Source organism: Polistes dominula, unplaced genomic scaffold (assembly GCF_049000335.1).
Source record: "Polistes dominula isolate Pdom_NZ unplaced genomic scaffold, Pdom_raw_medaka scaffold_35, whole genome shotgun sequence".
In the NCBI taxonomy this organism is placed as follows: Eukaryota; Metazoa; Arthropoda; class Insecta; order Hymenoptera; family Vespidae; genus Polistes; species Polistes dominula.
Window position 1 is genome coordinate 2,828,883 of NW_028300968.1, and position 13,199 is coordinate 2,842,081.

The 13,199-nt window shown below is 21.5% G+C and overlaps 2 protein-coding genes across 10 annotated transcripts in view; one reads left to right on the forward strand and one right to left on the reverse strand.

Annotated features, from left to right (window-relative positions):
• The window catches only part of LOC107070049 (metabotropic glycine receptor), a 146,136-nt gene that overhangs the window by 49,894 nt on the left and 83,043 nt on the right, over positions 1-13,199 (reverse strand). The window lies entirely within an intron of this gene.
• Positions 4,876-11,570, forward strand: Ir87a (Ionotropic receptor 87a). 4 transcript variants are annotated; one of them, XM_089173202.1, is made up of 3 exons: positions 10,263-10,294; positions 10,892-11,011; positions 11,099-11,570. In XM_089173202.1, exon 3 carries the CDS (start codon positions 11,172-11,174, stop codon positions 11,445-11,447), a length of 276 nt encoding a protein of 91 aa, XP_089029328.1. In that variant the 5' UTR covers positions 10,263-10,294; positions 10,892-11,011; positions 11,099-11,171; the 3' UTR covers positions 11,448-11,570. The 4 variants fall into 4 exon arrangements, with proteins under 4 accessions (XP_089029329.1, XP_089029330.1, XP_089029328.1 ...); XM_089173203.1 differs by lacking the exons at positions 10,263-10,294; positions 10,892-11,011 and adding an exon at positions 4,876-5,137; XM_089173204.1 differs by lacking the exon at positions 10,892-11,011 and having other exon boundaries at positions 10,252-10,294.

Consider the following 13,199-nt stretch of genomic DNA (forward strand, 5'->3'; position numbering starts at 1 on the left):
TAATAATAATAATAATAATAATAATAATAATGAAAATAATGTCCAGTAAGTTCAACTCTTGTTATAGGATCTTTTAACATTCTCTGTTATAATGTTAAAATATTTTTATTTTTTATCAACCATCTTGTCATGAAATGCAAATTGTTCATAATGCAAAATAATGAAATATAATATGTTAAAAAAAAAAAAAAAATACATCAGTTAATGAACAGAAATACAATACGAGAATCATGCGAATATGCGAATATCGAAACGAAATGAAAATTTTATTTATCATTTATTTTGTGTAAAAAAAAAAAAAGAAATAAATATTCGTCGACACGTAAAACCAATCAATTTGATAAATAAACAAAACAAAATATAATAAATATCGCATTTCGCTCATTTATTATTATTATTTATTTTTTTTTTTAATACAATACGTCAAATGATTTTCTTTCTTTCTATATTTTTTATTTTTATTTTTATCAATGACTTTGCTAAAATACAAGAGATGACATATATATGGGGAAAGTAGAAAGAAAAAGAATAGATCAAAGTAGAAAGGAAAAGTTCGAAAAAAGGAAAGAATGAAGGTAAACACGAGGTGAATATGGTAGAACGAAAAGTTTCGTTTGAGTGTGTTTGTTCAACAAACTCGTATAAAGTACTACTTTGATTTCTTTCAAATAGAAAGGAATATTAAAAAATCTTTATCCATAGTGAACTTTTCTTTCTAACGTAAGTTATTTTTTTCTATTTTCTTTTTTCTTTTTCTTCTTTTTGACTATGTTTATTAAAATATTATATTTAACATGACGAAAATGGCACACATATATATATTGTAGAATACTTTTAGAATATTTCTTTTCTCAATCATCCACAGAAGAAAATTTTTTAATTATAATAAATAATAATTAGAGTAATATTAAAAGGTTATTATTAAATATTAGGAGATATTTGTTTGTAAATAATATCGTATAAATAATTAAATGTTTTTTATTTTTTGATTTGATAAGATTTCTACAAATATATAATAATAATAATAATAATAATAATAATAGTAATAGTAGTAAAGTATTAATTTTAATATAATTTCGTATTATTAATATAGGATTGTAGTATATACATAATTAAATATTTTTTATTTCGTGCTATGCAAGGATTTAAACAAAAATATATATATAATTAATTATATATTATATTAATATAATTAATAAATTAATTATATAATTAATTTAATAATTATATATTATATTCTATATATATATATATATATATAGAATATAAATATAAAAATTGATATACATATGCATATAATTAATTATATAATAATATATTATGTTTCTTGGTATAATTTCGTATTATTAATGATAGCATACAAATAATTAAATTTTTTTATTTTGTGATTTTCTAGGATTTAATAAACAGTATATATATATATATATAATAAATTATTTATAATATTTTCGTATAAATTTGTGTTATTAATAATACCAAATATAGAATTGTAATACACAAATAATTGTAATTTTCTTATTTCGTTCTATGCTAGGATTTAAATAAAATTATATATGTATATATTATTATTATAATTAATTATGTATAATATTTTCGTATAATTTCGTATTAATTATAATACGATTACGATGAATTATAATAAATAATTAATTAATTAATAATAGGTATAATAATATGCTAGGATTTATAACCAAAAATATATAATATACATAAAATAAATTATGTATTGTATAATATTTTCATATAATTCCCTGTTAAATAATAATACGAAATATAGGATTGTAACATACAAATAATAGAATTGTTTTGTATTTCATGCTATACTAGGATTTCAACAAAACCATATATAATAATAAATTATGATTGTTTTTTCCTCGTTCGTTCGATTTTTATTGGATCCAAATGAAATTGTTAGATATTTTATATCTTCTTCCTTTTTTCTTGTCCTTCGACGATTTAAAAGTGTGCGTTATCAAGTAATAGTAGTAATAGTAGTAGTGCAGTAGGGAAAAATAACAAAAGAATGTGAGAAAACACATACACGGCCCATATCGGTAGGTACGATAAAAGAAACGAAATTGTCAATCGAATACAATGGGAATACAAAAAAAGATGGTTGGGACGTTATAGAAGAGAGAATAAGGGTTGGAAAAAAGGAAAATGGGTGTTGTTACTTTATTCGTATGTATGTATGTATCTATCTGTATGTGTGATTTCCTTTTTTTTTTTTTTTCGTTTATTTGGATAGCAAAAGGGTGCGGCAGAGATGGGCAAAACGAGCAAACGAGCAAAATGGTTGATGGTTATTTTTCAAAAAGTAACAATGAGAGAAAGTAGAATTTAGAAGAAGAAAAATAAAAAAAGTGGAAAAAGAAAAAAAATCTAGAGCAAATCGACGAATGGCGTGACATCGACAAATATTCCTCTGGAAAGTGGAATTTCACAGTGCAAATGTGCCCTTTGGGGGGTCACCTAAAATGCGAACTATACGATACGTGAGAAGTTCATTAAATGTTGAACAAACTCAATATTATTCTTCCTTCCTTTTGGTATCTTTATCTTCAACGTAATTTCCCATAGAATAGATTCCCATAATATATATATATATATATATATATATACATAACATACAAGAAAAGTATTCTAGTATTTTAATCGATAAAACGATAAAAAATCTCTTCGTTTGATTTTAATTAAGTTTTTATATCATTTAAATATTATAATAATTTATAATTTGTAAAATATCAAATGTTTAATTGCATAATACATATAGATACAATAATTCTTATTTATGAATTATTAATTATTATTTTTCTTTGGTTTTTTTTTAAGTTACTTTTGGTAAAAAAAAATATAAAAATAATTCTATATTTATTATGTGTAATATATATTTATATATTTATAATATTAATAATTATATAATTAATATATAATAATTCTATAGAATATTTATATATTTATATATAATATAAATACAAAAATAAATAATAATAATAAATATATATTAAAAATAAATATATAGTATTATATATTTAATATTTACATATTTATATGTAATATAAATATAATAATAAATAATAATAAATATATATTAAAAATAAACATATAGTAATTATTAAATAGTAATTATATATTTAATATTGTATTGTATATTTAATATTTATAAATTTATATATAATAATAATTATATATAAATAAATAATGTAATGTAATATTTAAAAAGAGAAAAAAATAAATAAAAGAGGGAATATAAAAAAAACAAATAAAAATGAAAAACAAGCAATGCATTTTACTATTCTTTTTAAAATATTCAAATATTCATATAATGTTGAATATTATTAAAAAAAATAAATATAAAAACTACAATGCAAAAATAAGAGATTTGACGGATTGTTAATAATGCATATGTACACACACGCACATAACAGACTGATGCATAATTTGTATCATAATATACACATGTATTTATGTGTATTACTCATACACACATTAGTATGTTGAAATTACGCGAATGAATAAATCCATGTTGGGTAAGGTCGTCATGGAAAATCACATTATTTCATTTTGATGTTATCCTTGTGTTATATACATATATATATACTATACTTCTAACATTATTTCCATCTTAATATTATAACTTTATACTAAAACTTAAAGTAAGTTGGATAAACTTGATTTTATGAAGCGTCATTGTGAATTTGAAACTTGGAAAGCCAACGTCATTTTAGTAATTTCTTGACGTTCGATAATTATAATAATAATAATAATAATAATGACGTATTACGTTACTTTTGGAAAATCGATAAAAGTAATAGTTACCAAACGTTATTCGATAGAAAAGAGGAAGGTGGATAGGTGGGTGGGTGGTTGGGTGGTTGGGTTGTAAAAGATAGTTTTAAAATGATATTCGATAGGGAACATGTTTAACAAGTGGCTCAGCTTTGGCATTATATCAGAAAAAATTTCACATATTTCAATATACACTTATTATATATATATACGTATTATTGCTTTTGTTTAAAAAAAAATTAAAGAAGATATGCAATTTATTTAGAATTGTAACTTTTAACATAAATGTTGATTGAAAATCCGTCTCTATAATTTTTTATATTTATTATATAATTTATAATTATATAATATAATTATATTAAATGAGAAAATTAAATTTATATATATTATATTATTTATATATTATATTTAATAAAAATTGAAATTTAATATATTATATAATTATATTAAATAATATAATGTATTATATTAAATATGAAATATTATTAATAGATATATTATTTAATATAGTTATATTTATTATATTTTATATTAAATTATTCTTTTAAAAATTCAAATTCAAATTTAATACTTAAAAACAAAATTCTACCTTCCTGATTTATAAAAAAAAAAAAAAAATAAATGCTCATTAAAAATCCATTCATATCCTTCCCCAAAAAAATTCAAATTCAAATTTAATACTTAAATTAAAAGATTCTACCCCTTTCTAATTACAAACAAAGAAAAAAACAAAAAAAACAAATAAAAATAAAAATACAAAACTTGATTAATTAATAACTATGTTATTCTAATAAAAAATGATATATGTTTACAATACTTAATCATTGTAAAATACTTTGAAACTAACACAACTCATGTCAGTAGAAATTATTTATGATAATTCTCTCCTTAATAATTGATAATATATTTCTATGTTATATAAACATAAACAAAAAAGAAGAAAATCTTTTGGTAGTGTCACCATATGGTAGATTACGTTTATTAGAGTGAGTTAGATATAGAGAACAGAGAGACATATATAATATCTCTATTTGAAAGGTAGAAGAGAGAGAGAGAGAGAGAGAGAGAGATCGTTTCTCGCGTCTTCAATCATTCGCAGGTGTGGCTCCCACGAGAGGAAGATCAGTAATTGCAAATCCAATAGTGAGAGAGTAAGAGAGTGACAGAGTGAGTGAGATAGAGAGAGAGAGAACGTCCACAAAATCGAATGTAAAATTCTACAAACGTCCAAAACGGGTTTTAAAGGTGTGATAGGATAATAAAAACTACCACCAGCACTTTAAGGACGAACCTTTCGCGAAGAAAAAAATCTGCTGAAAACGTTCAAGGTTCGAGGTATATCCCAAAGGTACGCGCATTGTGATTTGAAAACCATTTGATAAGAGAATAAAAAAGAAAAAGAAATGGAGGAATGAAGAAATGAAAGAAAAGAAAAAGGGTGGGAATAAAACACCGAACTAATCAAACTTTCCTCACCTTACCTTTACTTTATTATTATTATTATTATTATTATTATTATTATTATTATTATTATTATTATTATTATTATTTAATCGATTTTCTCATTAACGTTTAATATTTTTGGAAAATGAATTTTTCAATATCTCAACTTGAAATACGAATTTATCTTTTGAAGAATAAATGACAACTCCTTTTTTCGGAATATTATATCTAATTAATTTTTAATCTGAAATGATTCAAGGATGATTACAGGTACACGAAATTTTTAAGAGTTAATTAATTTAACAGGTGTTACATTATAGAAAAAGGTTCTTTTTTTTTGCCAATGTTAATATATCTTATTAAACAGTGAGTAGTATAATTTATTATTTAATCGTATGATAAGTAATATTTAACAATTAAATAATTATAATAATTTGTATAAACGAATATTTAATATTTTATTTATTATATAAATATTTAATAACGTAACTGTATTTCTAATAAGATATATTTATAATATTTTTTTATTTAATATATTAATATTTTATATATTTTTATTCATTATAATTATTTAATAATATTTAAAATATTAAATAATTTTAATAATTTGTGTAAACGAATATTTAATATTTTATTTATTATATAAATATTTAATGACGCAACTATATTTTCTAATAAGATATATTTATAATATTTTTTTTATTTAATATATTAATATTTTATATATTTTTATTTATTATAACTATTTAATAATATTTAACTAATTAAATAATTTTAATAATTTGTATAAACGAATATTTAATATTTTATTTTTTATATAAATATTTAATAACTCAACTATTTTTCTAATACGATATATTTATAATATTTTTTTTATTTAATATATTAATATTTTATATATTTTTATTTATTATAATTATTTAATAATATTTAAAATATTAAATAATTATAATAATTCGTATAAGTGAATATTTAATATTTTATTTATTATATAAATATTTAATAACTCAACTATTTTTCTAATACGATATATTTATAATATTTTTTTTATTTAATATATTAATATTTTATATATTTTTATTTATTATAATTATTTAATAATATTTAAAATATTAAATAATTATAATAATTCGTATAAGTGAATATTTAATATTTTATTTATTATATAAATATTTAATAACTCAACTATTTTTCTAATAAGATATATTTATAATATATTTTTTTTATTTAATATATTAATATTTTATATATTTTTATTTATTATAATTATTTAATAATATTTAAATTATTAAATAATTATAATAATTTGTATAAACGAATATTTAATATTTTATTTATTATATAAATATTTAAAAACTCAATTGTCTTTCTTAGAAGATAGATTTATAATATATTTTTTATTTAATATATAATATTTTATAAATTTGTATTTATTATAATTATTTATTAATATTCAATTAATTAAATAATTATAATAATTCGTATAATCGAATTTTATTTGTTATTGTTAGTACTACGATGTACGTTTAAAAAATATGATAGAACTTTAAAAAAAAAACAACAATATAACAAATATAATAAATGAAATATAATCATTGGTATTTGATTTTTATTACTTTTTTTCTATAAATAACTTATAGTATAAAAGGATTAATCGATAAAAGTGTAATAATATTTATCTATGTGTTGGTGATCTAGGTTACAGTTTGAACACGTTTTGAAAAATCTATTTGTAATGCATTATACTATTTTGTATTCTTTTATTTATTGTTTTTTCTCTTTTTTTCGAACCATTTTATTTCTCTCTCTCTCTCTCTCTTTCTCTCTCTTTTTGTTTGTTACGAAGTGTAACTATATATTTTCCATCAAACGTAACTCGGCTTTCTACCATTCTCCAGCTTGAACGCTTAAACGAATTATCTCAGTAGAAGAGTGGGAAAAGAGAGAAGAGAGAATAGAGAGAGAATAGAGAGAGAATAGAGAGAGGGAGAGAGAGAGAAGAGAGAGAGTTAACAGATCTAATTTGTAAATGGTTACGGTGAGTTTGATCACGGGTCAGTGATCTCCTATCTTTCTTCAACACACATCTGTTTTCTCACACACGGTTTTAATTATTTAACCAAAGCTCCATCTAATTCCTTTCATAAACAATTACAATTTCATTTAGTATTCTCTACTCTAAATTTACTATTCCCAGTAATTTATAAACTACAAACTAAAAACTCAAATTGAAATTTCCTATTCGTCAATTTTGTTCCCAAATTTTTGTCAACAACTTTTCTTTTTTCTTTCATTTTTTTCAAATTTCTTTCAAACCCTAATCTTATTCCTTTCATAAACAATTACAATTTCATTTAGTATTCTCTACTCTAAATTTACTATTCCCAGTAATTTATAAACTACAAACTAAAAACTCAAATTGAAATTTCCTATTCGTCAATTTTGTTCCCAAATTTTTGTCAACAACTTTTCTTTTTTCTTTCATTTTTTTCAAATTTCTTTCAAACCCTAATCTTATTCCTTTCATAAACAATTACAATTTCAATTAGTATTTTCTATTCAAAATCTACTATTTCGGGTAATATAAAAACTAAAAAAAAAAAACAAAAACTAAAGACTCAAATTACTATTCGTCAATTTCATTCCCAAATTTTTATTAACAATTTTTCTTCTTTCTTTCAATTTTTTCAAATTTCTTTCAAACCCCTATCTAATTCCTTTCATAAACAACTACATTTTCAATTATTAGTTGGTTCAGAAAGTCGTTTTATTTTTCTTTTGTAAAAATGAAGATAATATTTGCTTCGAGGTTAAACCTAAACCTTTCAAGTGGTCATAAATAGTTGAATTTGATAAATTTAACCTCCTATCGATCTCATGTGTTACTATTTGTCGGTTTGCATCAACTAATGCCATTATTGCGGCAGCAAAAAACGAAACGACTTTCTGAACCACCTAATAGTATTCTCTACTGTAAATCTACAATTCCGAGTAATATAAACACTAAAACTGAAATTCAAATACTCCATTCGTCAATTTGTCAATTTTGTTTCCAAATTTCTTTCAAACCCTAATCTTATTCCTTTCATAAACAATTACAATTTCATTTAGTATTCTCTACTCTAAATTTACTATTCTCAGTAATATAATATATAAACTACAAACTAAAAATTCAAATTAAAATTCCCTAGTCGTCAATTTTGATTCCAAATTTTTGTCAAAAATTTTTTCTTTTTTTTTTCAATTTTTTCAAATTTCTTTCAAACCTCCATCTAATTCCTTTGGTAAACAATTGCAATTTCAATTAGTATTTTTTATTGAAAATTTACTACTCCGAGTAATATAAACATTGAAAACTTAAATTCAAATTCTCCATTCGTCAATTTGTCAATTTTGTTTCCAAATTTTTGTCAACAATTTTTTTTTTTCTTTCAATCTTTTCAAAACTTCTTTCTTCCTTCATTTCCTGTATTAAAATAAATCTTTGTATTTGGTTTTATAAAATTTTATTTCTTTTTTGTTTTTAAATACCCCAGTAACCAATTATTTAAACATCGAAGAAAAATTACGAGAAATGGATACAAAAATTTATTGAAATTAATTCGTTTGAAAATTTTTTATGAAATTGAATTATTTACGTTTCTCTCTTTTTTTTGCTTTTGTTTTTGTGTTTTTATTTTATTAAAGACAAAGATTATAAATTTGTGTAATGACTTGTAGGATACATAGAAATATAATCGTAGGGTTAGATCGTAAAAATACTTCAAACGATAATGGGAACAATGTTTAAACAGAGAAGTGGTTCGTTTTGTCGAGATAATTCAGTTGGAAACACACGAGATAGTGAAAAGGATCGTCGAAGTGTATTTCGAGTTAGAATCTTGAAACGTTTTCTACCAACCACTCTCTCTCTCTCTCCCTCAAGCTGACTCTTTGACTTGTCGATAAATTCGGTTCTCAAATAGAAGAAGAACAGAAATAGAAAGAGAAAAGTGGAAAGAATAAAAAAAAAAAACTAAGAACAGTGAAAGAGAAACGGGTTGAAATACCATGGCTAAAATTAAATCAAATTATTTCACCTTAAGATTAAATGATAATCAAAATTATTTTATTTTATCTTTTTATTTTTATATTAATTTTTTTATTATTATTTTTTTTTTTTAATTGTGTTTTTTTTCCTTTATTTTATTTGAGTGTTAAAATTAAATAAACTATTTCACCTTATGGTTAAATAATTATTTTTTATTTTAATTTTTTAATTTTTTTTATTGTGTTTTTTTTCCTTTATTTTATTTGAGTAATAAAATTAAATCAAACTATTTCACTTTGTGGTTAAATAATTATTTTATATTTTTATTTTTTATTTTTTTAATTATTGTGTTTTTTTTCCTTTCCTTTTTTTGGGTGCTAAAATTAAATAAACTATTTCACCTTATGGTTAAATAATTATTTTTTATTTTAATTTTTTAATTTTTTTTATTGTGTTTTTTTCCTTTATTTTATTTGAGTATTATAATTAAATCAAACTATATCACTTTGTGGTTAAATAATTATTTTATGTTATCCTTTTATTTTTATTATTATTTTTTTTATAGTGTTCTTTTTTCTTTCCTGTGCTTAAGTGATAAAATTAAATCGAACTATTTCACCTTGCGATTAAACGATAACCAAAATGACTTTATTTTACTCTTTTATTTTTATTATTTTTTTTTAAATTGCTTTTTCTTTTTCTTTTTTTGTACTTGAGTTAGAAAATAAAAAAAAAAAAACCTATGCACATTTTATTGTAGCACGTGTGTATTAGAATTATTATATTTATAAACGATAATCTAACTATAGTAGAAAATAAATGATAAAGTTTAAAAGCTTATCTCTTTTATCCGATATTTACACTCGCAATTTGATAAAAAAGTAAGGAATTACCGAGAATAAGGATTATTTTAACATTTTCTCTGGCCCTGAATATATATATATATATATATATATATACATATATGTACTATAGTTATTGGAGTTGTTCAAGATAGAACGGTCATTCGAGATCAATCCATCCAAGGGATAGGTGTGAGTTTATTTTTTAAATCATTTGCAACAAGTTGTGTTACAACATAATATCTAATAAATTTAACATCAACTGTCATATCTTTTATTATTTTTGTTTGTTTGTTTTTTTTTTGGTGAGTATTCGATTAATTATCAAATCAAAAAGATCGAAGATTTATTCGTTGATTTTTTCTTTTCTTTTTTTTTTTTTTTTAATTTAGATCGTATATCACATCTCGAGTATTTTCTACGAATTATTTTTTCTTCTTTTTTGATATTAAATCTGAGATAACAAAGTTACATCGAATACTAGAATATGTAATTATGAATTTACATATGTATACGTGCGTGTAATCATATTATTTTAAATTCAATTGAAATACTTGAAAATATTTTTTTTTTTTAAATTACAAACTCATTACATTGTTTATTAATTATTTCATTAATTCATTTGAATTTTTATTTTAATTTCAATTAATCAAATTGATTTGATATATTAATATAGACAAATACATGTAAATATAATTTAATATATATATCTATATAAAATATAATTATACACACGTGTATAAAATACAATTAGTAGTACATCAAATAAGAATTACTTCATCGTCAGATTTTCAGAATTGCGTCATTATTCTTATCGTACTTGTTATCAACATTAACAAAGTAAGGAAGTAAGAGACAAAAAAACTAAAACATAAAGAGGATTTATAGATTTATCATCTTTGCTAATGTGAGATTAGAATTATCGTTTGAACTTTCAATCAGGTTTACAATAAAATACAAAAAAGGGTACATTCTGATTGTTTTTGTTATCTAGAAAGAAAAAAGAAAACTAGAAAAAGAGTACCAAAATATAATACACATACAAAAACAAAAAAAAAAAAAAAAAAATGGCAGATAATACGAATGATAATGTGCCCGATGGTGAGGAAGAAATTGAGAATGAACTAAATGTTGAAAATGCAAACGAAAACGATGATAATTACGAAGAGGAAAAAAAGGAGGAGGAGAAGGAGGACAAGGAGGATGGTGATGATGGTGATGGTGGTGAAGTTAAATCAAGAAGGAAAAGAAATATTATTACTGTTCCACAATTTGAAATAAGTGACGGTGAACACACTTATCGTCACGATTCGACAGGTGCCATTAGACAAGTATTTGATTAATATGAATTATATTCTTTTTTGTTCTTTTGCATTTGTATTTTTTTATCATCGTGACGATAAAAGAAAAATGAAACATTGAACTAATCGTCATAGTTAAAAGAATAAACTAATTAACAAAATTTATCATCGTTGTTGATAATTTCAAATATATTCCTTCCTTTAAACAAATATTATATATTTTGTTGTTTACAATTGTTATGTATGTACAATAAGTTAGTCAAATGTTTCTTTATTAATTTTTACTTTTTTTCTAATACCAGACAATGCTACTCTAAATAATTACCTATTTTCTATTTCACATATATTCAAGATTATATTTCATATTATATATTACATATTAACCCATATTCACTTCTAATTGGATTGCATTGCGTTGCATTTCAATTTAAATGCAATTGGTTAGGAAATTATTATTATTAGAAATTGATGTTTGCAAATTTTTTTCTTTTTTTATATAATATTAAATATTTCAATTAATAATATTTTAATTAATGTGTGTATAATATTAAATGTTTTATTTTAAATTGTATTAATAATAATATACAGGATAATTCTTGTAACGGGGACGGATAATAACTTTTTTTCAAGTAACAATAGGAAAAAATCATAAAGGAAAAAGTTTTATGGCACAACAAGTGTCAACTTTCTATGACCTTACTTTTTTTGAAAATGCATCGATGCACCCGTTAGATGCAGTTGCACTTATTTTTTAAATGGAACTCTAGATTTTTGTTTTATACCATTTGATTCCTTTTTTTATTCTGCGTTAAAAAGTATTAAGTGAAGGTCATGGAAATGTCAATAGTTTACGAGATATTTGATGTTTCATATCAGTAATGTATTTTATTTCATTGATTTAAATTGATATTGGAACAATAGATTGTTATACGCTCCTTTAAATCATCGACTGATATAAAAGGACGTGAATACACATCCATATCGTTATTTGATAGGACACACTTTATATGTGGGGGATGATATTAGAAGAATGCGTTTGTGTCAATTTTTTCTTTGATAAGTACAACGAAGGGAAAATTTTGCAAAAAGAATTTTATGGACAGATGAATGAACTTTTATGAATAATGGAATATTCAATAGACGCAATGAACATACATGGTCTAAAGGAGCGTATAACAATGTATTGTTCTAATATCAGTTTAAAAATGTAATGAAAAATGTTAAAAAGTGCATTAGAAAATGTTTAGAATGCAATGGAGGAACATTCGAACACTTATTGTAATAAAATACATTACTGGTATAAAACATCAAATATCTCATAAACTACTGACATTTCAATGACCTTCACTTAATACTTTTTAACGCAGAATAAAAAGAGGAATCAAATGGTATAAAACAAAAATCTAGAGTTCCATTTAAAAAATAAGTGCAACTGCATCTAGCGGGTGCATTGATGCATTTTCAAAAAAAGTAAGGTCATCAAAAGTTGACATTGGTTGCGCCATGTAACTTTTTCCTTTATGATTTTTTTCTAATGTTACTTAAAAAAAGTTATTATCCGTCTCCGTTACAAGAATCATCCTGTATATTACATATTAACCCAGATTCACTTCTAATTAGATTGCATTGCGTTGCATTTCAATTTAAATGCAATTGCTTAGGAAATTATTATTATTATTAAATATTGTTAAATATTTTATTATTGTTAAATATTTTAATTAATATATATAATATTAAATGTTTTATTTTAAATTATGTTAATAATAATATTGTTTATTTTCTTTTATTTTATTT

Excerpts from the sequence above, each read along its gene's own strand:
- Ir87a (XM_089173203.1), top strand. The coding sequence starts at position 11,172 with ATGGCAGATAATACGAATGATAATGTGCCCGATGGTGAGGAAGAAATT.